General features: G+C 41.6%; 1 protein-coding gene across 6 annotated transcripts; it reads right to left on the bottom strand.

Moving 5' to 3' along the window:
• Window positions 1–223: 223 nt before the first annotated feature.
• On the bottom strand, window positions 224–27,091 carry rc3h2 (ring finger and CCCH-type domains 2). Of its 6 annotated transcripts, none has more exons than XM_085359709.1 (20): window positions 26,795–27,091; window positions 19,093–19,420; window positions 18,855–18,972; window positions 18,097–18,369; window positions 17,185–17,360; window positions 15,611–15,811; window positions 14,046–14,178; window positions 12,176–12,294; window positions 11,742–11,854; window positions 11,327–11,635; window positions 10,910–11,112; window positions 10,502–10,800; window positions 10,273–10,419; window positions 8,466–8,603; window positions 6,762–6,926; window positions 6,397–6,646; window positions 6,097–6,181; window positions 4,825–5,032; window positions 4,488–4,642; window positions 224–4,363 (listed from the first exon to the last, which is right to left on the bottom strand). In XM_085359709.1, the coding sequence occupies exons 2-20, from the start codon at window positions 19,321–19,323 to the stop codon at window positions 4,222–4,224; spliced, it is 3,465 nt and encodes a 1,154-aa protein (XP_085215835.1). In that variant the 5' UTR covers window positions 19,324–19,420; window positions 26,795–27,091; the 3' UTR covers window positions 224–4,221. The 6 variants fall into 6 exon arrangements, with proteins under 6 accessions (XP_085215835.1, XP_085215838.1, XP_085215834.1 ...); XM_085359712.1 differs by lacking the exon at window positions 26,795–27,091 and adding an exon at window positions 21,463–21,760 and having other exon boundaries at window positions 11,339–11,635; XM_085359708.1 differs by lacking the exon at window positions 26,795–27,091 and adding an exon at window positions 21,463–21,759.
• Between the last annotated feature and the right edge of the window lie 314 nt (window positions 27,092–27,405).

The following is a 27,405-nucleotide window of genomic DNA, read 5'->3' as shown; positions in this document are numbered from 1 at the left end:
ACCCTCAAAGCGGCCCGCATGCGCAAAAGAAGACGTCGCACACAACGCGCTCTGTTTAGACCCAGAGCAAACAGTATTGTTTGACTGATGGCCGTTATTATACAGACTTGTATGGATTCGACCTTTTTTGGTGGATTTTACCTCTTGTTGTTAATTGTTGTAAATGTGCTCCAGCATCTAATCCTATAACAAGACAAATCAAGACAAGAATCACACACACAGTACTATTGTTGGTTTATTATAGCATGCAATTTCATGTGCTAAAATCTTCTTTTTCATAACTTAACGTCTCAGTGCAACCCCGAAGCAGTATGCCGCTGGGCCAAGCTGTCTGCAAGTCATTGTAATACATTTGAACAAGCCAGAAAATGCACCAGAAGAATCAGTCAGTAAAACAAAACTCAAACAGTTTCATACATTATTAAGAGCACATAAATCATCACCACCATAGGTTAGACTTTACTCCAGCCCTGCATTACTGCACAATTAGTAAAAGGGAAACCTTTCACAACGTGATATTTCCAAGGAAATAAATGGAATACATAACAGTATTATTCATCTTGGGGACCTTTTGGATATACCGTCTCTTAAGGATTGTAGTTTCCTCATTCTGAAACATTACACAACTGCCCCAATGACTTAAACATTTAACTATATCTGATTATCACAGGTTGTATAAATGAGCGTCTATACTAAAAGTCCATCTAATGATGGTGTCAGACTGTATACAATGACGGATGTGTACCATCTCTTAATAGTTTACATTTCAATCGAACAATAGATTTGCAAATAAAATGTCTAATACAGACATGAATAGTCAGAAAACATCAGTTCATATGTTTCACAATCAACAAACAGGCTTTCCCCCCATATAATATAGAATAATGCGACACTTTTTTTCTAATAAAAAACATTTTTAGCAAACTTTCATATCCAAAAGAAGCAGACTTCGAATATACCAAGAAAAAAAAATACCACAACAACCAAATGTGGTTATAACAATAATAATATAATCTCTATTAAACAATAATTGATTTTCATGAGCAAGCAATTAAAATGCTGCAAGCAAACTTCAGCACTTGACGTGGCCACACAGTGGGCATGTGCAGAACTCTTACAGCGCTGGGTGTGTTGTATCACAACTACAGAATTGTCATTACTCCTCCGCCATCACAAGAGGGATTAGATCGCATGCATGACGCAGGATGCAGGGAGGGCCAAGGTTTAGGAGGTGGGTTGAAGGGAAGTGGGAAGGGGCACTCGCTGGGTGCGATGGGAGAATCAGTGCAGTGCAGTGCAGTTAGCCACTACAGCAGTGCTCCAGACACTTTATAGGAAACAGGGAGTATCACTTTGACATTACTTCAATACTCACAATACTGTTTTTACATACAGTAGTGCCCAGCCCTTTCTCATGTGAACACAAATAGCAAAGCCAATACTTAATACCGAGAGGCAAAGAAAACACTGGCAAATAACATAATCAGTGCTAACACTTTAACCCACGCATGGTTGGGGTGAAAGGGTCAGTTATCAGCAAAGTGAAATTCAGGCAAATACTTCCACATAATATTCAAAGTGATGGATATAGAAAAAGCCAAAGTAGCTGAGCAAATTAAGACTTCCCTGAGCAATTCAAAACACACATGGGTCCGCTAGCCCCCTCTAATGGAACAAAGCACAACTACAAGAGAAGTATCTCACTCCTCGACTTGACAGAGCCTCTCCCTCCTCGCACAGTTTACAGGGGAAGGAAAATTAAAAGCTGTGGGACGGGGCGCGGATTTCAGAGACTGATTGTACTGTACCCAACATGGCACTTGACATTATTATGTTGTACTTCAAAGGTGAAGCTGTAAACAGATGCAGAGTGATAGTATAGGTAGCTGAGCTGATTTAATAACCGTCTGGAAGCAGCTAAATCCCTGTGCCTGCCCTTGGCTTTCACGGTCACACAAAACAAAAAATAAAGAAATAATTTTTTTTTTAAAATTCTAAAGAGTATCACATCAAGTTATAATGAAATGCTCAGACCAATTTATCCAATTCCCTTCTCTCTCTTTCTCTCTCCTTTTACTTTTATAAAATAATGAGAGAAAAGATGTTAATGCTTATGTTTCTGAGTTTGTTTTTTAAATAGGTACAGTAGCGGGGATAAGAGGAAATTAAGGGAGCTTGAAAGACTTGAAAATCAGTTAGCTTTCGACCTCAAGATTTAGAATTGGATGTAAACAAACCTCATAACTTTATATCCCATATATGTATGTATGTATGTATGTATGTATGTATGTATGTATGTATGTATATATATATATATATATATATGGGTTCATGTTTTGTATTTATTAAAGTCACTAAGAAAAATTCACTCATGACAAGAAGCCTCATATTTATAAAAGGAGTGAGGCACAGCAGGGCTGTATGGAAATCACCCATATTGAAACAAAGCCACGGTGAAGTAGCACACGGCAATGTAACACAGACAAACATTAGAAAGCAAGTCTACCACAATGTAACACACAACTAACAACAAAAGAGTGGCAAAAAACCTATACAGAAATACCCAAACAAACAACTTCACAGAAGTTAGTTAAATGAAACTAACCAAAACTTTTCAAAAAGTAAAACAAAGGTTTATAGATGAACAGATGCACGAAGTGGCGTCCCTCTCTTGGGTAGGCTTGACCTTTAAACATCACGCACAGCTGGTAAATATTGTTTACACAACACACACACATACACAAACAAACAAAAAATGATGGGACCGGAAATAATAGACGGTGGACTTTTTAAAATGCAGTTCCGTTTTAAGATCACATTTGTGTTTGTTAACACCTTTGAAATGGTAAACAAACAGAGCTTGTGTGTGAGCGGGGGGACTGTAGAGCACATGCTTCGTTTTAGACCACGCTAAGGAGAGAAAGGCCACCGTATTGCATGTTTGTGTGAATGGCAGTCACATGACGGCGTGAAACTCTTTAACTTAATAAGAGTAGCTGATTAGTGCCACTACAGGCACAAAGAGATAAAACTGACTTGTAGAGAAATTCATTACATTTTCTCTAGCTGCTGCTTGAACTACAAAGTCTGTTCCTAAATAAAATACATTTATGTTAAAAGTATTGTATCATTCATTTAAAAAAAAAAAAAAGTAGAAAACTGACCTTAGGTGATCAGTGATCTTTTGAAAATTTAGGTCTGTATGTTTGTGCCTCTGATCCCATGACAGGACTGGAATCCAGAGCCCAACGTTTAAAAGATCATATGACTCAAAAGACAGAGGCTTGATTCACTATCAGCACTTTTTAAAGACCTCTGCTGCTCTTTTTTTTATTTTCTCAGAAGGGTGCCGTGCCCTTTCTATTTTTGGTCTCAGTATAAGTAACATCTATGTCTTAATCTTTTCAGAGACGTAAAATGAAATGTCAATATGAAACATAAGGCTGCTCAGAGAAGGCATTTGTTATAGCCTAATAAGACATGGAAAAAATTTTGTCCGCCTAAAAAAAGGGATAAATAATCCCACTGTTTACCCTTTAAAAAGCTATGTGGGCCTTGACCATAAACCAGCACCTGCTTTGAAACTTTTGGAAATGCATGTTTTCCAAGGCACAAGCTAAACGCAAATTACACACAGCGAATTAATGTCAAAGCATTCAATGTTTGGGACAGGCGTAAGTAATTGGAGGGTCTGCTGCTGCAAATGACTTCTGTTTAATTTCCTGTGTACCTAAATGCTATACTGGGAGAAAGGATCTCAGTAAACTTGGTAAAACTGAAGAACATTCACTTATCATATTGTCACCCATAAACTTTATCTGACAGCTTATGCAGAACGACAAGAAAACCCCCCCAAAAAAAACCAAACAAATGAATTCAATCCTATGTGACCGATCGGATGGTTTAAGAGCTCTCCAACCCTCCTTGTAAATATGACCAGATTTGGCACGGCAAACACAGACAAGTTCAGCATCTACTATATGGGAAAACTGGCTATTTACCTTCCTAGCCATAAACAGCAAAGTTGGAAAATTAGTAAAATGTGTATAACTCTTGACCTTGCAGCGTGGCACAGCACAGGCTGTTGACCATTATCTGTCAAGTTTCAGTTAGGCATGTGATCAACATATATGAAGGCTGGAATTAAAAGGTTTTCCATTCAACCAGGATGTGGAACTCAGGTGTAGCTCTTTGTAGGTCAGTGATTGACTTTGTGTCCTCTTAGCTTCCATTGAGCAGCATCTCTGGCCCAGATGTTTCGGGACAAGCCCGGGTAGAAGTGTCACCCAGTCGAGGGGGTCCAACCTGGAGCTTCGCAATGCCCAGACCTCCTGAGACTAACCCTCCTGGAGACAGAGACTTCCTGCAAAACAGGAGAGAGCAAAGATGTGAGACAGGAAGACAGCGAGAGATTGTGCGTCACTTAAGTCAAAAATGACTCAAGACTCGGGGCAATCCTGTGAACAGTGATTACCATGGTAATTCACCTGAAGGCCATTTTTTTCAACAGGTGAGCATCCATCTTTTCTGACTCTGTTTGTGGGTGCTCTGCTGCAGGAGATGAGATGAGGGTAGAGGAGCACGGAGGTGAAAGGAGAAGGGAAGCATCCTGAGACTGTGGGGTGACCAGGTCTAACGACTCCTGTGAGGCAAAATTGTAACACAAGACAAAGGATAAAGAGGTCTGGTCGATAATTAAACCTTTTTTTTTCTCAACTTGTTTTTTTACTGAGACTGTTCCCAGTTCAGAGTTGGGCAAATTCAACATCAATCTTCAGAACATGAAACTACATATAGCGTCAGCATATACAAAATCATACTGACCTGAGACTTTATTTCCTGCTGGTCCGAATCCTCCATGTCTAGAGCACAGAGTTCGAGCTCAATGTCTCGATCTGGGTCTGACTCGCTCTCGGCTCGGTCCTGATCCTGGCTAAAGGCGGTCCGGTGAGCTTTCAGATCAGACACAATTTTCTCTCCGCTCCCTATTGAAGTTCGTCTGGCATGTAGCTCTGAAGCACAGAGCTGCTCACTAAAGCAAGCACAGACCGGCACAGATCAGTTTTTTTAAACAAAGATTACTGTGTGGTCATGTACAATCATGTGAAAAAATAACGTTTCCACAGGCCTTTAGGAGCTATAACTTGAAGTAATAGTCTTCTATATGACTTTATCAGTCTCTCACATCGTTCGAGAGGAATTTGCTGCAATTCATAGAGGTTAGCACACATTTGTTTTTGCACAGCTCTCTATGGCCCAGCATCAGAGAGCATTTCAGTCAGGTTTAGGTCTGGACTTTGACTGGACTATTGTGACACCTTGATTCCTTCATAGCCAATGTGTTGAAGAGTTGCTGCTGTGATTGATATCACTGTAATGCTGCATGACACAATTAGGTCTGAGTTTAAGTGGTCCAGCATATGACCTCACATTTCACTTTACAATATGTTGGTATCCACAGGAGTTTATTGTTAACTCAAGATGCTCAGATCCTTGGGCTCGTAAAATGAGCCTAATTCATCGACCCTCCACCACCGTGCTTTAGAGTTAGTGTGAGATGTCTGTGCTGATATGCTGTGCTTGATTTTCTTCAAAGATGGAACAGTGCATTATGGCCAAACATCTCTACTTTGGTCTCATCTGTTCCAAGGACAGGTTTGTATAGATGAAACTTTGCAAGCCTAAGCCGTGCTGATATGTCACTTTTTGAAAGAAGAGGCTTTCTCCTGGTAGCCCTTCCAAACAAACCATACTTGCTCGGTCTTCTTCTAATTGTTCCGTCCTGAACTTTAAAATCCTAACTGAGGCTTCTAGTGTCTGATTTCTAGCTCTGACTGTTGCACAATGTGATGGGGGTAAATGTGATGGGATGCCCACCGCTGGGTATGCTCCCGAAACTTCTGCATTTATCTCAGTGGTCTCTCTTGGTGATGATAAGTTAATCGTGTGCATTTGATTAGCAGCATCTGGCTGCTACTTACCCTCTTAATTCCTATGGAGGCAGTAATGGTGTGCGTAGCCCTGTGAAAACCTCCTTTTCACATGACAGCAATGAAAAAAAACTAGAAGGACAGAGTCTGAATGTAAATGCTGTACCTCTCCAGGAAACTGGAGTGGCTGGAAGAGTCTGATCCTCTGGAGCTCCACCTGTAGTCACTGTGATCCAAGTGAGCATTGTAATCTATGAATGAATGAAGAGTTGTAAAGTAAAACATTTGTAAAAACAACTGAATCACACCAAATAAAGCAATATAAGAAAAAACATCAGATTGTGCTTTAACTCTTTTCAAAGAAGGTACTGATCTACTTTTAAACATTTCTTATCTTTTCTCTTCTCTTTCGGTCCCTTTTGAGTTTTTCGTACGATATCTTCTTTCGTTTTTTATCCCTGCTCACCTTTGAAGTTGATGGGAGTGGTACTGGCGCTCCCTTGGCAGGCTGTTGCTTGGACAGGGTCAGTGGTGTGGTAGCCTGTGCGGGACGCCCTGGAAATGGCCCCCCACTTCGAGATAATGGGCCCCTCACTAAAGGGAATGATCGGGTCTTCGTCTTTCAAGCGACGGTAGTTATCCAGCGAATGCAGCCATCGCTTCCCGACGCCGCTATCTCCGACGCCACCACCTCTACTTTCGTTACTGTCCAACTCCTGCATGGGGAAAACACGTGCACATTTTAAAGCGATCGCACACATTTGTACACAGCCAAAAATTCTGTGTTTTGCAATAAACAATTGATCCTTTTGTATATATGAAGAGCCTTACCGAGTGCTCAGAGCAGGCGTGAGATGAGGTGTGCGCAAGCGTTTCAGGCTCAAATGAGCTGAGGCAGGGCCCGATGGTACCACAGGACCAAGGGGAGTAGTGAGCCAAGCCTTCATCACCTCTGAACCTGCATCCCACACACTGACCTCCACTATTTTCCACATGCTGAAAGAGAGAGATAGAAAAACAGCAAAAAAATGACTTGTGCTTGCTGTTCATTGCTCTAGATTTACTTGCCTAAAGGTCAAGGACATTTATTTATTTATTTAATTTAAGATTTATTTTTCAATTTTTCAGGCACCTGAGGAGAATAGCTACACCTTTTTTTTCCTCCGCTGATCTTCGGCCAGGAATATGCCATGAAATATTCAGCTGTGTGAATGGCATGCTGGTTCAACATTTCATATTTTGCATTTGATAAATCATGCAGAAAAGCTAACATATTTTTAAGGTGCCCATTCTCTTTCCCAGTTCATTAAATACTGTCACCTTGCCTGGTTTCCTTTGGCACCTGTGCTGTGTGACACCTGGTTACAGCAACAAGAAGCTGGTCTTAACTCACCACGTATGGACACCTTTAAAGGACCACCTTAAAGGCATTAAGTATCCTTTAGCATAATTTGCAAATGATCCTGAACTTGACAACCAAGAGCAAAATTAAAGTGTAGATCAAAACAAAGTGTTAAACACAAAGAACAGAAACCACTGTTCCCAAGCTTAAGAATTGGTAACTGGAAACCACACCCACCCTTTTTTGCTTCCCTATATGGACTTTGTCACTCTTTAAAACAGAACAGTTATCTCCCAGCATACAATATTGCTGCAGCCGGTGAGTCAAAGGACACTTTGTTCATATCTCAGCAATCTGACAGAAAGGCAGTATTTGACACCCTGAGATGAGAGCGTGTTGGTCATCCCTGTGACAGATTGGCAGCCTGTGTGTGGGTTTAGATGGGATTCAATTCCTCCAAGACCATGCAAAAAGCAAAGTAACGTCCTTAAAATATAGCAGCCACATGTACTCACTAAGTTGAATTTCTGCACTTGCTGCCAGTGCTGACACTTTGCAAAAATCACTGCGCCGACAGCCAGTCTCCTTGGTCTTATTTGCTTATTCTTGTTATGCAGAGTCTTTCAAATTTTACTGAACGTGTTAAGCAAACAATTAAAAAAGTTGTGCACCTAATAAGTGGTCGATTTAATCGTGGATGTTTTCACAAACAGACATCTGCCAAACTGTTAAACAAAGCTTTACTCCGCTGAAAGCCTGAGTCACTGCTTGGTGAAGTCTTGCCTTCTCTTTTTCTCTCTCACTTTCTCCCGCACAAACACACACACACACACACACCCACACACGCCATAATTGTGCATTGCTATGGTATCTTCCTCCACAGTTGCTAGGCAACTATCTCCCACTTAAATAGCATTGGACACAGCTGAAGCATAAGCTTTTGGGATAGGAATTAAAAAACAACATAATTTAAAACCGTTAAAACACATAACCAATTCACCCCTTCGTAGCTTCATCCGCCTGCAGTGAGCACGTTAATAAATATTTAATAAAAAGAAGGGCAGTTTTACTTGTCATGGCAATAAATCCCCTTAAAAGTGTTGTGTGTGTGTGTGTGTGTGTGTGTGTGTGTGTGTGTGTGTGTGTGTGTGTAAATAAGGAGAAATGGGCATCTCTTTTATTTGCTTTGATACCTCTGTCCCAAAATCGATGGTGAAGATGGGAGAAGACTGGGAGGGTCTGTTGGCACTGTGATGATGGTGATGATGAGCCCACTGTTCCTGCTTCCTTCTGAACAGATCCTCATAGCCTAGAGCAACACGTCCGTAGTCCTGAAGAGGGAAGCGATGGGCAGGGGAGGAAACATCAACAGAGATATTACAGCATATATAAGAATAATATGAATAATAATATATCTGAACCCAAAATGGTAGTATTGATACAGCCTTTGCAGTCTTCTGCACTTGTGTGGCCTAGGTCTGAAACTGGTAGCAGCCAGGGTGGAAACTGTAAATAACTATGCAAGATAATGTAATGTCCTTTATGTGTCAGAGAAATGTTCACGGTGGTTATTTTTTCTATTAGTTTTCCTCATCACGTGTACATGCAAGTGGGGGGGATACTGAGTTGCATTGCACTTAGTGGATTCATTTTCTTTTCTTGGCTTTTAGTAACGCATAATAATGCCAGATGGGATCATGTTTGTTTGCTCTTTGCAGATTTTTTTTACACTGCATCTCCTCATTTTCACTTTTATCTCCACAAATACACCCTACAAAACGAGTCTTGTTATGTACGACAGGTAATGTAGCTCTGTCGGTGAAGTGCGCTTTAGCACTGCAGCAGTATAGCTGGTAATGCTATACGACGATATGAGAAGGAGACAAGTGAGTGGGAGAGGCAGAGACATATTCGGGTGAGAAGTGGGAGGACTATAAAGGAGGTTGAAGCTCCATGCTGCAGCTCTGTGACTGAAGGGGAAGGTAGAGGTGAGGCGATATGTGGGTGTAAAAAGAGTAAGAGAAGGAGAGGAGATGTTGCTGTAAAGAAGCAATAAATCTGTTCAGTGTAACACAGACCACCACCAATTAAAAATTGATAAGGAAATGTGATATATTGGGATGTTAGCATTATTTTCCTCAGTAGGGACCACTATTTTTTAATTACAGCATAACTCAGTCACTTATCTCTCTCTGTATGCCCACTGATCAATAATTCAAATATATATATTTTTATTTTATTTTAAAGACTTCTGCTCTTCAAATGAGCCATGGGGGAAATTACAATATCACCACTGAATTAAATGTCTAAGCGAGATGTTACTGATAAGAGCAAAGTTTATTTTTCCAGCCAATTAGTAGTGAGTGTTGCCCTCGGCAATGGTGAAGATATGTTGGAAGATAAAGGGCCAAAAGCTGCAGTTCTTCAATAGACCACTTGGGGCTGGCTCTAAAAGTGTGCCAATTCCTGTACACCCCCACGCTACATATGCCCACTTAACTGAAGAGATGAAATGTATTTACAGCTTTGTTCTATCATTTATTTACCCCCTCTCTGACAGCTACAGTCCCCTCCATAATATCTGAGCTTTTTCCCAGCAAAGATTTTAATGGTGATTACAGTAGCAGTGTTGCTGTTTTGGATGCTAGAAAAACATTTTCTTTTCACTCACTGTGAGCTCACTGTGCCGGTAACAGCTCTGCCTCTTTGCTCTGAGTGTGTATAAATTATGACATCATCGTCTTTGCTGCTGCTGCTGCTGCATTATCAGTCTTTCTGTTTAAAAAGTGGGGGCCGTGTGGGCTGTTGTCATACTTTTTATTCACATGCCTGCTCCGAGAGACGTTTCTATTGCAGGTCTATTTTTAGACGCAAATGTGGGTGAAACGTTCACGTTTACATGGTGACAACTGCGCTCTACAGACTCATAGATTAAACAAAGCTTCGATGCAAACACAAAAAGTATGTCTTTTATATACAGTCTATGGTTGTTTCCCCTACCCTGTGTAGCCCTGCACGATGTTCAGCTCCAGAACAGTAGTTGCTGTCTAGAGAGTTGAACCTCTCCCTGAGTGGAGGTTGGTAGACAGAGGAATGCAGCACCTCTGGAGGCAGCGAGTTACTCCTGGCGTCCTCTCTGTGGTACAGCTGCAAATGTAATCATCAACATTACAAATAAAGTCGCAGAATTACCACACTTTATGGTAGTATGATAGTCGAGATTGCTCACCTGAGGCCTCCATACTCTCCTGCTGTCATAGAGGGGAGCGTAAACTCCATGAGCAGGGCCCATTGGGTGCCCTGGGTGGGCATGGAACGTGTGAGGTCCCATTCGATCTCTAGGCGGGTGTGATGGGTACCCCGAGGAAGACGAAGAAGGTGGGTGTGGAGTTTGAGGTTCATTTGGGTAAGAAGATGGAGGACCAATGGAAGGTGGCAGAGAGGATTCTGGGACGTTGGAGGATCGCAGGAACCGAGCCATACAAGGTTTGTGAGGGGGATGAAGACTTGATGGGTAATAGGAACCTGCTGGAGAGTAGGAGGGAAAGAAGAAAAACAGAAGCTATGAGCACTTTCCGCCTATCGCACAACAGTGAAGTATTTCTGCACATCCAACTTCGTGTAAAAACAAACTCACAGGCTGGCTGATAGTGGGCAGTGTCATATGTGGAGTGAGGCTCCTGGTAGTATACCTCGGACGCCTGAGAAGGATGCGATGGACGCAGAATAAACTGACCATGTTTGGGTATAGGAGCACCACCATCAGACCGTCCGACTGTGGTCAAGGGAGACATCACTGATGAGTGGCTGACTGGAGTCCTGGGAGGAGAGAGAGGCTTCCTAATGAACCGAATGACAACACACAGAAAAAGAGTTAGTACAAGATTAGGACTGAGTTGGAAATTCATATGGTGCTAGAGTTTTCACCTGTAGTTATTCTCTTAGACATATAAACAGCAGTGCTACGCTTAAAGCAAAATTAACATTGATCACAGGGTTAAATACCAACAACAGAAGATGTAAACATCAGCAAACAGGTGGAAACAACTCTTACTGTTCTGCTGACCCAGATGTGGTTTTGTTGGAGCCAGACACATTGGGCCCACTAGTTCCATTTGGCACAGCTCGCTTAGATTCCTCCATCACATCGAGCCCTCTGGAGATCAGCTGAGGGTGATTTAGGCTGGGTACTCCCTCCGCCATGGTGGCTGTGCTGTCTCCATTGCCTTTGAGCCCCTGTCCTACTCCTCCAGACACATCAGAGTGAATGCTGCCCTCCATGGTGAAAGTTTTATTCATTCCCCCCTGCGCTAAAGGGAACCCACGGCCCACACTGCTGCTCTTCTTGTTCCTCAATCTAAATCTATCGAGTAAAGGATGCACAACAGGAGCATTCAGTATAATGGACATGTATTAGATGCTATTTTTTTTAATCATAGAAAATGGAAGTTATGTAGTTGCACACTCACTTCTCCAACTCATCCTGTGTGTGCGCAAATGTGCAGCTGGTTCCTCGGGGACAGCCTCCCTGCTGACGAAGATCTCGGCACATGCTGGTCTTATACTTGCTGTTTGCCTGAGGCTGCAAAATGCACAGACCCAACTATTAAACTACTACGTTTATCTCATAGGTAAACCTACTATAATGAACATATCTCCCTACAACAACAATTTCAGTGCTTTTCCAGGCGCATGAGACTCACACGGCAATTTCAGTCTCTATTCGCTTGGCTATACTTTTAAAGACGAGGTTCAGTCCTCTCAACTAAATCTGTTAGCTGTTAACAGCTCTACCAGCTCTTTAAAACATATATTATGTTAATGGTCTTTTACAAACTTGCAGCACATCCCACCTTATACCTGGTTATCTGTTTTGCGACTATAATTGTTAGCCTCAGGGTACCTGTGGAGTTTCATGGCTCTTCTTGCTGAAGTTCTGTATGAATTCCACTAGACCATGAACCACCAGCTTTACAGCCAGCATCACACTTTCGAGCTCCTCCCATGATGGTGCGGAAGCATCTGCACAGAGAACGACAACATACAGTTTGTTAAGCAGAGGTTTTTATTACGGTACTAGAAATCCACAAAATTTAATCTACTGTTCTGTGTAAAGGGTGGAATTACTAGCCCTAACCCATATTTCTCAATGTGCTTCCTAAACCCAATAGTGGGATTAAAACAGTTCCACCCAAAAGTGGAACTGTAATTTTGGTAGGCCAGCCAATCCTGAGAAGGTCCACTAGTCTTCTGGGTTTTCTCCGTTTGTGGATAATGACTCTGGCTGTGGTTCACTGAAGTTCCAAAGCCTTGGACATTATTTGTGATGCTTTCCAGAATGACAGATGTCGACAGGGCAGGGCAGGGTGAATTACTTTTCACACAGGTAGGTTTGGATAGCTTTTTTCCACTGATAAATGAAATCATCATTTAAAAATGCCCTTTGTGATTACTTAGGTTATCTTTGGCTAATTGTTAAATTTGTCTGATGATCCGAAACATGTAAGTGTGAGCTATTCACAGAACTAAATTACAGAAAGCCCAAGTAGAATTCAACCAAGAAATTTGTAGTGTAGCCCACTGAAAATATAGAATAAACAACTGAGACCCTGTTACCATTAAGTCAAATTAATACTCTCCCCATCTGGAGAGTTATTTCTATCTTTTTGGACGTTCCTACACAGTCTAATAACTAAAGAAGATATGAAAGCAGGAATGCTAAAGCTAAATACTATCATAATGAAATGTCACAGTAATATTTACAGCATTCAGATCTTGGCTTCGTGCATTAAGATGTCAAGATTTGATAATTAACACAAAATACATTGTACAGCTGAAGGTCACATGACTATTTTGTTTGAAAAGCACAAGCTTCCAGTTTTTTGCTGGCTGTAGCACAGCAGCAGCACTGCAGAGGGATAATATCCCACATGACACCAAAGAAAATATAGCCACTTGCAGTAATGCAGCATGTATAATATATTGTCTAATGATTTGAGAGGCACAGTGCAGAATACATTTCTGAGTGCTGAGGGTGTATGTAAAAGACAAATAGACATCAAACACTTAGTCATTATGTTTTGATTAGTAAATGTTTAGCACACATGATGAATCATAACTTTCCCTCTGTCTTGCACTCGCAATTTGCCTTTTGGCATGTAAGCAGCACTTTTTTCACTCAACAATCCTTCTGAAACCCTAATAATTAGAACCATATGGATACTGTTACCCTGCCTCCCACCCTACAGCAGCTGGAATAGGCTTCAGCCCTCCTGCGACCCTCATAAGGATAAGTGCAAGAAATTGGATGGATTGATGGATGGATGAATACTGTTCTCTATGTGGCAGTCCACACCAGTGGCCTGTTGAAGCTACTGTAGGTGGAGTCACTGGGGATATCCAGGGGTAGAAATATGGAGTGAACTAATAAAAAAATATATATAAAAGAAAATAAAAAAATTGAATAAGGTGGGCAATATAAACAGAGTTAGAGAGGCAAAGCTGAGATGGTTTGGACATGTGCAAATGGGGGGAGTGGAGATATTAGACAGAGATTTTGAACGAGGATAAGCAATGGGTTGATGTGACAGAGGAGGATGCTAGGGAAGCAAATGAACAAACAAACCTGATGCTATTGTCCCACCGTTTATTTCACAAAAATCTGACTTGGGTCTTATTTTCTTGTTAATAAATGATACAAACTGTGGAGTGTGGGGCATGTGAAGAAAACCAGAAAAAGCTTGAGATCCATGGTGTTAAATGAAGGGATGTACCTGGGTTGTGGTCTATGTTGGCTAGCAGTTCTAGGTGTGGTCTAAGGCTTGTGAGGTTGGCAGGATCTCCTGTCCTCTGCAAGACGATCGTCAGCTCCTGAACACTCTTTGCAAACGACTCTGGAGACTGCAACTAGAGCAGATGAAAGAAGATGATGGTCGTTTTTCAAAGAATTAATAAACAGATGATTGCATTATTCCTCTGCTTCCGCTCTCCAGACGCTTGTTATAAATAGAGATGGACCGATCCGATATTACGTATCGGTCCGACACTGACATAAATTACTGGATCGGATATCGGAGAGAAATAAAAAATGTAATCGATCCATTAAATATCAAAAAAGCACCTCACAAAACTTGCAACATGGCATAACTCGGCTCATAACCGTGGCACGTAGCAGCAGTATGCATCACGTGATAGAGCGGCTGTGTGTATTTGTAGCCTCGCTACCAATCCGGCATTTCATCTCCGAGGAAGTTATCCCAGAGAGAAGTAAAGCAAATGTGTAAGTTCATCTCTGAATGTTTGTAAAGCATTCCCGCGTTAAGCTTAACAACTGATATATGGAGCCACCTTTGCCCAGAAAGAGGAAACCAGCAGCTGAACAGCAGCAGCATGTTTAAGCTTGTTAAGCTGTTGTTAGAATTTATTTAATATTACATTCTACTCGAGGATCTTTTTCTATGTACCTGATGGCTGGTAACTGTGCAGGGGCGGATCTAGCAAAGTTTAGCCAGGGGGGCCGATAGGGCATTAACAGGGAAAAGGGGAGCAGAAAGACATACTTTTCTTTCTTATTCTCATTTAAAATGTCTAGCTTTTAATCAATAATTATCTGACACCCAAAGTTTTAATTTGATGTAAAATGTATAGAAGCCCATTACTGTATATAGCAACTATTAAGTCTAATATACCCTAGTAAGCTATAGTACTTTTTCCTTTGGGAAGGTACCATCTGTGCAGTCTGCAGTTCTGTTGAAGATGTTGAATCTATTTAATTATTTTTGAAAAATAATTTATTTCTGAGCATTTTTTCAAACTGCATCAAATTAAAGTTGATTACGTCAATTAAGCATCATGAGGTGGAGCGTGGTTCCCTATTTTTTTTTATTTTTTATTTTTTTGCTGGGAGTTTTAGAACACTATTAGTTAGGTTGCTTAATATTTAAAATACCAGAATAGGAAGGATGGAGTAGGTTTAAGTTTATCAGATTGATCAGTGTTGCTGAACTATGAAATATTTTGGGTGCAGTGTATTTTTTGCATACAGGTATAACAGATTAGCTTTAGTGTTTGTTTGTTTTTTTTAACTTGAGTATGAACTTATACAAAATGCAGCAAGATATTAAAAAAACAGTTTTATTGATTAAAAAACACTATATCGGATTCATATCGGTATCGGCAGATATCCAAATTTATGATATCAGTATCGGTATCGGACATAAAAAAGTGGTATCGTGCCATCTCTAGTTATAAACACTGCTTGAAATTTTAAAAAGCAAATTCAAGCTGTCACAACCTTGCACACGGTCACCAGAGGTGAGGACACGAAGCCTAATGGTACCTTGTCAATGATGGACTGCATATGTGACTTGTGGACCAGGTCTCCATACAACAGAGAGGACCACTGCTCAGGTGAGATTCGCAGGCCCGCTTCCATTGCGATGTGGACGATCTGCGCGTCATGTTCCCTCCTCAGGGCCTCATATGTGCGAAACTCCTCCTTGAGCTGCATCAGGGAGGAGTCCTCATCACGCTTTGTCACCTGATGATGAAGATGGATGAGCGAGAGAGGGGATGAGAGACAGGGGAGTGAGAAGAAGAGACAAGGACACAAATGACCTTTGTCTCCAATACGATTAGACAGACAAAAAAAAAAGAAAAATCAAACTTTAACACGATTTCAAAATAAAGCTTCATGTACTCTTGTGTATATTATAAATAGTGCACTTAAAACTGAGGCACAATTTTAGGTTATCAACACCATTGACGTTTTGTGGGGTCAGAAAATTGAATGATTAAGGCTACTATGGTAATTTTGTACCAGCAATGAAATCATGTTGTTATAATGCACACCTGCATGGCTTCTTTGGAAAAATGTGTGCCTGTTTTAAATTCCTGTTAACTCTCCTTGTCCTTAAATTACAATACATTTCTATCTGTGAAACCTCAAATGCTGAGTGTCGTGTTTGCAATTAGTCTCGTAAATCAAACAGAGCCGTCACTTTGTCAACATGTGGTGTCTTCAGACTCAAACACTCAAATTCAGATCACACAAAGGGACTCTCCCCTTCTCAGAATCTGCCCTATGAGTAATCATCATAAGACACCAACTGTCAGCTGTTTACAAATATAAAAACACAATCAAATTTCACGATCAGGTTTTGTCTTTACTCCTTTATCTATCTTTGCATCGTTTATCTTTCTGTGTATCTCTGTGATGTCTCTGTCTGTCCTGCGAGGCGGGGCAACAGGTGCAAATATAAACTGCCGTTGCATCACAAGCAGATAGCTGGCATTTCTGCCCTGCCAGCGATGTCTGTCATCAGATAACAGGCATAAAAATACACACGCGCGCACACAGATGCGCACACACACGAAAATATATTTAAAGAAGCCCATCTTCTTAATAAAGAAGTGGCCTTTTATGAATTATTAGTACCAGTATTTAAGTGGAGAGGATTCACACTGTAATCCACTGGATTGTGCTCATTTTCATATCCATCCACAGCTGAAAGGGAGTTTTGCAAAGCTTTCTCAGACACTATGACTAATTTTAAACGAATCGTTATTTTACTTTTTTTTTTTTTGGAAAACATTGTACTGACGAGAATGTAAGTTCTGGAAAGTACCTACAAAACCAATGCCAAAAAGGGGATATTAATCTGAAGCACCGCCTCATCAGAAAAGAAACCTGTAGTCGTACCCGACAATCTATTTAGGTCCCCTCCATTAATGAGGCCATTTATCGTGGCTTGGGTTCTTAGGACAGCACCAAACGGTGATGGTTTTGTAACGTTTGACATAGAACAAATTCAATGATCTGTGGTTTGCTTGTTCAGTTCACTGAAATGTAGAACCTGTCATTGCAGCATGTTTACACATTCCTGTAAGTGTGCATACATCTACTGCCTGTACCTTGAAGCAGGAAGCCCTGTAGAGCAGCTGCACGACGTGGCCTATGCTGGTTTTGGAGGCCTGGGGGAATCGAGCTTCAAGCTTTTGGACTACAAACAAAACCAGCACCTTCCTGGACAGAGCTGAACCGTCCTCCAGAGCCAGTAAGACAAGCTTCAGTGCATCTTCTTGCATAGCTGATGGAGGACGAGTTGGAGGGTTGTACAAGGATTGAGAGATTGACAGGATAGGAAAAAGGTGGTAATGAAGGGGGAAGTCAGAATGAAAGTAGCAGTATATGAAGAGGAAGTGGGGAGAAAAGAGAGAACTTTTTAGCACAAACACACTCAGTGACATGGGCAGCATGCACATGCTATACATATTCGAATATTCAACACTGGTTACATAAAGACTAAACAAAGGCAAGTCTATATCTAGTAAACAAAGGGTTTTGGAGGTGTCCTCAGATTTAAATGAACTCATTGTGTTATCATGACGAGAAAATCTTTCCCAGTCAGAATCTGCCCTATGAGTAATCATCACAGGACACCAGGTTCCAGCACCAGCAGGCGGTTTGATGAAGCAATTTAAACAGTTCTGGACACAATGAGTCCACTGACTTGATAAAAGATGACAGGGTGACACAAATCTAGTCTAACAGCATGAATCGTTAATGTTAAGGAAAACTCTTTAACTGCACTGCTTCCACATTTAAAACTTCAGAGTGTCAAATGTTTAATAAGTGATAGTTTTTAAGACAACATGTTTTACATGTTTACATCTTTAGCATACCTTACAGCACTCCAGTGATGATGCATATACATTATGCAAATGGTTGGAATTTAGCTGTGATTAGAAAGTGCTTTGCCACACAGGCATGAGTATAGAGGCACTATGTGATATAGCTAATATGTTTCTGTCATGCACACTTACCGGGTCCCAGAAACTGGCAGCCCCGTGCCCTCACTGCAGCCCAGAGGTTTGCAGAGAGCTGCTGGGGGTTCTGGTGCTGAAGGATGAGCTCGGTGACTGTCCTTTCCCCCAGAGACCGGCCTGCCCGAACCGCCCGCACGCGACCCTCCTCCTCCACCAGCTGGCAGTTCACCAAGGTCACCAGCTTCCTCTGCATGGGCCTACTGAGCACACTCGGGCTCAGGTTTGCCACACCTGTATTAAGCGACAGCTCCGGAGTTAAACCCACTGTTTCTAAAACCAAATAACAATGAAAGCATTCACTTTAGTCATCAGATATTTAGTCTCAATTAAATAATAGCTGAAGAAAAACAAATTAAGAAGAACTTTATCCTCCTACACAAAAACAACAGCTGAGCAGTCAGTGTTCTTATGCATGTAATAACCTCCAACCAAACCCTTGCTTTTCCTTCTTAACCAGATATGATCACCTATGAGCAAAATGATGAACACTGCCCCAATCCCATAAACCGGAAGTCTATGAACAAAGAACCAGTCTTTTTCAGTAATAAAATCTTCTTTTTATATAGTCCGGAGAGAGATGAATGTTCCTTCAGCCTTATAAAAGCACACAAGCTTCCAGCATCATGAGAAGTGTGAGAATCATCAATGCCAAGTTACACAGGCAGCCCAACTGCAGTCCCCACGCACTGAATATAAGGAGCTTAATTCTTTTTCACAACTGCCCAAATGTACCACACAAAGCACACATACAGTACCTTTTGAGCCACTGATGGGCTTTAGGTAGAGAGCCAGCTCTTCTACACACATCCTGCAGACCTCATAGTGTTTAACCTCTGCTGCACTGCTCAGACTCACGGGTTGAACATCTGGGACCTGATATCATACCAGGGATGAACACAGAAGATATATAAACACATAAAGCTTCAGGCTTTTCTCACTGTGACAGTGTCACAATCGCTCACATAAACAGGAGTTCTCTCTTTTTTGCCTCACCTGAGCGCCAACCAGCTGCAGCAGGGCGCAGTTGACAGGCAGCAGGTCGATGTCGGTGCTGATCGGCGTCTGATCAAAGGGACAGGCCTTGCGGTGCAGTTTGTGTAGGCAGGTCTTACACACCGTGTGGGAGCATCCCAGACTGATGGGCTGGTGGCCGCTGCTGTCAAACTCATTGTAGCAGATGGGACAGGACAGGAACTCTGTCCACTGGGCCGCCTGCACTGGCATCCTGCCACCACACCACCGAGACAGGCGATGCCGAGCTCAGGTGGAACGCATGTCAACGACCCCGACAACAGCACCTGCTTGCCAGTGCCAACGATGACTGTAAGGAACAGGATGTAAAGATGTGAATTAGCTATTTAGGGATCAATTAATATATCTCATTTGAACTCAAATATCATTTGGACCGATGTGCATGAAGCCCAGCAAGTGTGAACACTGGATAGGTATTTCAGTTCCACGCATTTTGCAAAGTACAAAGGCAGCCCCTCACATGTCATAAAAGTTATACGTTTATTATTTGCAATGAGGGCAATAAAACCGTTTAACTTCCTAAAAGAAGTAGCTGCCACTGGGTAGGTGTGTGTTCCCCAAACACACACCGCAATAAATGGCACCTCCTCAGCGAGAACACAGTTTCAAGTCCAGGTCTATATTTCACCGATCTCATTACAAAAGCAACAACAAGTGGGAACAGACGATGACAACAACAGCAAGTAGGAAAGAGAATTTAACAGCATTATTTGTGAACCTGTTATGAGAGTGCAAAAGTTCAGAATGTATATTAGTAGAGAAGCCAAAAGAAAAGTTTTACATGATTGTGAGACTGAAATTAGTCATGCTGAGTCTTCCTGGTTTGCTTTTTATAACATACCGTACCTTCTCTTGAGTGTGCATGAGTGTGGACATAACTGATAAGCACTGACAGTTGTGCACAGACAGCTATGCACATAGAGCTGAATAGTACCAGAATCTTTTTTTTTTATTGTGAGGACAATTTCAAAGCCCAACACTGCACCAACACACACAGAGTATCATGAAAAGTTAACCCAAAGCAATTCTAGATCATTAATACTGGTTTTAATATCCATTGTTTTGTATTTTTACAAAACGTAATTATACATTTTCCAATATATTTTAAATCATGTGCACAGATAATCGGAAATAAGCCAAAAGCCGCTTTCAAGATTTGAGTCGCTTTGGCACAATGTGCAGGATATAATGCCGGGATACTCTATTTTACTACATTAACATCCAGATTACATTAGTGCTTTAATAAAATACTGCTGTGATTTACTAGAAGAGTCAGGCTTAGCCACTCACTGTGTACAGCATGAGAGAGGAGGAAAAGTATCAGGTTTATTTTTGAATTTATAATGGATGTTTGTTTATGGGATAAAGTAATGCTGTGGTTTTATTTTTGTTTTGTTTTTTCTGTATTATATTGCATGTTATTTATATATGAAATACTTAGTATATTATAGAGATGTTATGACTAATCTGAAAGTATGATTAAAAACATCTTGTCAGTAGATGATTCAGTTGACCAAACCCATTCATTCATATATTTTCTCAGCTGCATTTTGAACTCAGGGTCAGCAGAGCCAAGCTGTCTTGGAAGTAGAGTTGGGCTACACCCTGGACAGGTGGCCAGTCAATCACAGGGCTGACACAGAGAGAATCAACTGACAAGCACACATGCAAATGTGCTAATATTCTGTGTAAAAGCCTCATGACTAAGCTTCTATACATAGCTGGTTATTGACCAAACGCAAAACCTTTCATAAAATATAACCACAAAAAGGAAAAAATCAAACACAACATGATCCTTCCGTCTCCACTATACAAAATGTTTAACACTGCCTTCAAATGGTGAGCGCCTGTTGCATTCATAGTCTGTTGCATCTGCTCAAAGTACAATATTCACTAAAATAACAACAGCTGGTGCCCTCACTCAAACGGATTTAGAGATACAATAAAATAACTTTATCACGCACACGCCAACTGAAAAAAAGACGACGATTAGAGGGAGCTGTTAATCGGCTGGACCGGTTTTTGTTTACATGTGTAGGTACTGCATGTATCAAACTAATGGAGAACTATTATCCAAAACCAGAAAAAGACACCATTTCTAATTTTATTTTAAATACTGTTTTTGGAAGCTTTATGAAAACCAAGTCTGTTAACAATGGCAACTTTGCAGCAGAAGGAGGTTAAAAAAAAAAGAGGAACTGTGCGCATTACGCACGTGCTGTACTCCGCGTTAAACAGCAAATATGCCCAAAAAGTCCTGCAAATCCATATGCAGCCATAATCACATAAATGGCAGCCTGCCAGATTTACTGCAAAACAAGACATACGCACCTTCGGAACGACCCACGACTCGCCTCGGCAGCGCTCTCTGCTTGGCCGCGTGGATAGCCCCGCTCTGTCCTCGCGCGTCATATTTCCTTCCGCGAGAAGCCCAAATATAACACCGGTTACAGCTTTTGTAGCCCACAACCTGCTAAAGAGTGAGGTAACACTCATGTGATGAACCGGCTTCTGGGGGCTTTTTGGAAAACCAAGAAGGTGGGGAGTTTTACCACGGCGCGTGAGCCGGATAATGTCTTTCTGTGAGTCCTTGCAGATTAAGGGGGGTGTAGCCTCTGGGGGCAACTGTTTAACCGTGATTCACTGTCTGTAGTCACGTTGACAGCCACCTGTTCCTGTTCTGACAAACTGCTATCCCGTCATTTTTTTTTTCACAAATAAGCCCCAGCTACAACTGTGCCTGAGTGCTCGAGGTACAGCAGTACTTCCCGGGTTGCTCGATGCAAGCCTACGCTATCACACCACTATTAAAATAAAAAGCATGAGTAGGGGAGACCGGGGATAGTTGTAACATTTTTGACATTTCTGTCTGTAAATTGGAGCTCTTTTAAGGTAGTGGATTCAAAATGTAATGCAAAGTATTTACATGTCTCTGCTATTAAATAGTGCAGCTATTTTCTCTGCAGCACAATTACCCATTGCATGGTATGGTCTCAAACACGAAGAGTGAAATGTTACAATTAACCCCATAGTCTGGGTTAGTTGTAACATATCCTGGGGTAAAATGTAACACAATGAAATAAGGGTACTAACAAAACATTAACATGTAATCTTTGTTTATTCAACACATGAATGCACTTAGAGCCATTTGTGTAGCTATGTGTGTGTGTGACAGAATGCAGAAATCTAGCTTTTGAACATATTCCAACCCCCCAAAAAAGACAAATTATGGAAATTTCTGCAACTGAATATTTCATTCATTTTGGTTGGTCTTCCTTGAGTTTGGCCTCATTGGCTCAGTGGGCATTATAACCTACAACTCTTGCACCAATTTTGAACATAACAATGAAGCTGAAAAAATGTAGTTGTTCACCAGCATCGCAATTCCATTACTTTTTATCATGGCTTACCTTGGTGTGGTTTGCAAAGTGCTTCAGAAAGATGAGGGAATCTGTTTCTTGCACCCATCCTGACTTATTTCCACTACCAGTATTTCCTACTGGTCCATCTCTGACACAGAGGTCTGCATAATGTATGTGTGGGAACACAAACAGTGGAGGAATTGTGTTGCCAATGGCATTAACTGCATATACAAAAGCGACCAGTGAACCTCTCTCTGCTGATGTCGTTGCCCCAACTTGTTTAATATAAGTTAAAGTAATAGTGTGGTAAGTTGTAACATCTGCATTATTGTTACAACTAACCCAGACTGTTGCTGTTACAACTGACCCAGACTCCTATAGCCATGAACTAGCTAACATTATAGCCAACGGCTAAAACATTAGCACTAAAGACCTACACAGAATATATCCCCATAGACATACAAATAACATAATTTAAGTTTGATGAGTTTAACTGCAAAGCAGATAATGCTATTAGAAATTGAAATAAAGTAGAAAAACTTACTTTTTGGCATACAAATTACTTTTTTTCGTGTTAAATTGTCTGTGTTTGACAAAATGTGCTGATTTTTCACGTGTGATAGCAGAACTGAATTGGGCATGCACAGGATGAGTCACATCATTTGAAACTTAGCCCTGATTGGAGAAATTGGAAGTGTTACAACTGACCCACGTTACAACTATCCCCGGTCTCCCCTACCTCACATCACATGAGTGGCAACAAAAAAAAATGTCATAATAGACACAAGATTTTTATTTCTTGCATGAGTGCATCACTGCTGCATTTAGGCAGAGCATGCACATACAAACAGACACAAAGCCCACACAGTCATGAATACTTCCAGTCTTGTGACAGAAAGAAGTGGGTGTGCATTACTGCAGACCACAACTTCCTCATCGAGGTCCTCTCCTTTTCTGATTACACTAAAAAAGGGAAATTAACCTATGAGCAATGATTTTTTTAATTTTTATTCTTTCGGGGATGCCTGTGGCAGAAGCGCCTCGAGTTCTCACTTGAGAATGAGACATTCTGAAGAGCATGAACAAAGAAGAGGGTCAATATAAGCGAGCTTGGTGAAATTTAAAACACACAAGGCCAAAGCAGTTTTTTGCTTTCCTCGCATGGTGCTGCTGAGCTACCCACTCTACTCAGTTGACGATGAGAAGTACATTGTGTCTTTACAGCCAACAGTTGGCGAGCTATCATCTGGCTGTGAGGCCTTGCTTGGCCCCCTCTGGGTGTGTGTGTGTGTGTGTGGGGGGGGGGGGGGGGGGGGGGGCATCTGGAGTTTCCTTTGGCATGTCTCACAGAGAGACACACACACAGACAAAGATTGTTAGGGAGTGTTCTACAGGACTTGAAGTAATACTCTACATCGGGGTGACATTTAGCTCATCACATGGGTATCACTTATGCTTGGACTAAGACTGAGTTAACACAGTTGAAGCTCTTAGAAAATATCATGCCACAGCTCAAGTCCTTGTTACAGTTACAGGTTTTCGCTACACACTGAAACCTAATTTCTGCTACTGAAAATGGCAGCACATTTGAAAGGAATAGCGGAAGTAAGGATCATCCAGCAGACAGCCAATGAGGCTTCAGTCCAAGCAGAACACACCCACTAGCCACCAGGATTAGGTCATAGCTGGAGTGAGAGCTAACAGACATGTAGTAACAATGGATGGGTGAATTTTGATATGCGGCCCTTACACCTTACGTGTGCGTCTGTTGCCGCCACCAATTCCTGAATGTGTTGGGTCATGATGTTTTAACTCTGACTCCCGCTTAAGTATTTCTGTAGGCCCAGCGGAGCGATGTGGCACAGTTACCTCTATTCCACCCCCCCAGTATCTGCAGAGAGACCCTTCAGGGGCAGCACTACTTTTTCATACACTTCTGTGTATGAAGAAAGCAAAGAACGTGAGGCGTACAAAGGGAAATATTTGTATTTCTAAACAATTTTAAAGCCAACATCGCATAGTAAAAGTGAAATAGGAAAACATGTTTTAAGCAGTTATGCAGTGCTTAGACAATACAATCTTAAATTGGCTGTGACAGCTATAAGTTTAGGGCCTCCTTGTGGCTTTGCAGTCCAAGACGTTCAGACTGTAACTGTCTCTAAGCCAAATTCTGACGTAATGTATTTGGATGCCTGACATTCCCTTTTATTGTCAATCCACATTTCCTGTATCGAGGATTCACAATACAATACCAGCATGACAAGACCCCCCCTGTGATTCATCACAATATCTGTGTAAACAGAGAAGAAGAAAAAAACACAGAAGAGGCACAAAGCACTAATTATGTATTGATACACTATGCTGCGGGTGTGTGTTATGACTGCTACTGAATAAGGCACCACAGTCGCTCAAGGTCAAAGGTTCAAAACCCAACGCCTTTTTTTTGTGTGGAGTTTGCATGTTTTCTCCGTACACAGTTTCCTCTGGGACCTCCGGTTCCTCCTGCCATTGAAAAACATGCTTAGTTAATGCTGCTCATGAAGGCCAAGGACATTTTCGCAAAACATATCAATGCTTTCAAGAGTTTTACAATAAAGTGCAGTTGGGTGGGTGGGGGGTTTGTTGGGTTCCCCTACTTTTTCCACCGAAACGTAATTTACTTGTAATGAACACATCACAGCTCCAGTTTATTCATATTTAATGCCTCTGAAATATGTCTACACATTATATTAAAAAAGGCTGAAATATTTCTAAATACTCGTGACTTTTAACACTTTTCGCCAACGTGCCAATGACCTGTTAAATTCAACCTCACAAATATCACAGCCATAATTTTACCATAATTTTACCATCCAAGCCTCGTGGGAACATCGAAGCACAACAAGGCTGAAACTTTACGCGCACAACACTGCTGCCAATAACATTTTAATAACATCTTTCAGTGTTTACATTTTAAAGTTTAATGGATACTTCAAAATCGCAAATCGGAAAACCTCATTTCACAGTGACAGTTTTTATATGAATGAAAACTTTCTATTTGAGTAGGTAGCAGCACCTCTGTGAAGTGGAAACAATAAATGCAAATGACAGTCAGCAGCAGATAAAGGATGAAGGGAAAGTTAGACTTTAACACTGAGAAATGATGGCGCCAGGTAATTGTTTGCAAGACTCTCAAAGGGCACAGAAAATCCAATCTGCTGCACAGGGAGCACAGAACGCTGATGCACTTCGAGCCTGCGATATAAAACCATAACATAAAGTCGCACCAATACACTGGAATTACCACACAGCTCGTTTTAAATGTTGTCAAAGCTTAGCAACTCTAAGTAACTGTGCCAAGATAACCCTGATAAGACAATGGTACTCGTGAGTTCATTACATTTCATATCACTTGTTTCACCATGTCATGTCACTTGTTTTTTTCAGTGTACTGTGGGGGTATGTGGGCTTGTGTGATTATTTATTCATTATGTCTGTCATCACAGTGTGTGGGGGTAGTGTCTAAATGGGAGGCAGGGCACTCATACATCTCACAAAGCTGCTGCTGGTTGTTTTATACAGCATATATTATATACACACTGCACCATAGTCTGTTTCACTTTGCCTGTGATTTGTGTCTGCAGCAAAGTGGAGGGAGGGCTGCTGCACCTTTGGTTAATAATGCTAGAACACAAGGTTGCTTCCAGTTGCAAATCAGCAGGTTATACAGTAACCTTCCCTGCAGGGCGGCCATGCTGCATGCTTAAACTTTAAGATGACAGCGGCGGTAAATAATATGCAACACCTGAACTTGGAAACTGCTCTGCTACGGCTCAAGAAGTCACTCTCTCAGCAACAGCGATGTTACTCCATAAATTTCACATTGTCTTGGAAGCGATCTCCGCGCACTGGAGCCAACATTAAGCAGTCTCCACCATTACAGCAGCACATCTACTTTCATATCGCTTCACATATTGCCACTGAGTGCCTCAACTCTTTCCAGAAAAACCCCTCGTTTGTATTCCCAGCTCACTTAAGTGCTGTCACTTCATTTCAACTACAGCCCACCTTCTTTTAATATAACACCAGTGCCAATTCAATTCTAGAAATTAATGCGCTAGGAGCATGATGGTTATTATAGACATTGCTTCTTTTTCTTTTTTTTAGATCATGAGCCACGATACAAGCTCTTATTTGCAAACGATGGGGGAATAAAAAAAACCCTAAACAAAAACATGTAAACAACCCCAAGATGTCAAAGCTCTGCAGAAAAATCTGAGCAGCGGGAGAAAGTAGCGCGCACCTCTGGGTAAGTCACTTACCTCACGCGTTACACCAGAACACCGGAATAAACATATTCATAGCCATCCACGTGAACATGCCTTCAAAATTATTCTTCATCAGTTGCAAAACAAGCGCAGGGGAAACATTATTTCTAATGCGACACTGACACGACACGGCACGGCATCCCAGAGCAGTAGAGACAGGTGCCTTGGTCCGCTTTTAATCCTCTGCCCCCCTTTCGCAGAATACGTGACAAGAGACGCTCGCTCCTCTCAGGTACGGCGAGCCACACGCCCTCTGCTTGACAAACCGAAGCTGAAACGAGGAGATGGTGGTATTGCTCCGCCAGTGATGGTTCCCGAACTGGCCCTCATCATCGGACTCAGCACCGAGCTGCACGGACAGAGAGGGGCACGCTCCTCCCCAGATATGATTTACTAACTGACTAACGGCTTCAAAGGCTGGTGCGTAAGGGTCAGGGGAGCGGTGTAATGAGGATGGCACTAGTTTAATGTTGTGAGCAAGGATAAAAAGATGTAAAGGGGCAAGCCGGAACAAGCCGCTTTTCGAGGCGTGGGCTGTGAGCATTTAAAGGAACAGACCGAGAAGCAGGGTGGTAGAGGATGCGCATCGACAAGTGCGTCTGCGA

Source organism: Diplotaxodon limnothrissa, linkage group LG7 (assembly GCF_057381915.1).
Source record: "Diplotaxodon limnothrissa isolate DT_005_m linkage group LG7, D_limnothrissa_male_GT1.1, whole genome shotgun sequence".
Classification (NCBI taxonomy): domain Eukaryota; kingdom Metazoa; phylum Chordata; class Actinopteri; order Cichliformes; family Cichlidae; genus Diplotaxodon; species Diplotaxodon limnothrissa.
Note: the sequence above shows the minus strand (reverse complement) of the source record. Positions and strands in the feature narration are given on the sequence as shown.

Bases quoted from the DNA above. Each gene is read 5' to 3' on its own strand.
- rc3h2 (XM_085359709.1), bottom strand. From the start codon at position 19,323: ATGCCAGTGCAGGCGGCCCAGTGGACAGAGTTCCTGTCCTGTCCCATC. The intron at 17,361-18,096 runs GTAAGTGTGCAT...GTCCTCCATCAG, and splicing joins CTGCCAGTTTCTGGGACCCG to CTATGCAAGAAGATGCACTG. The intron at 8,604-10,272 runs GTAGGGGAAACA...TTCCCTCTTCAG, and splicing joins ATCGTGCAGGGCTACACAGG to GACTACGGACGTGTTGCTCT.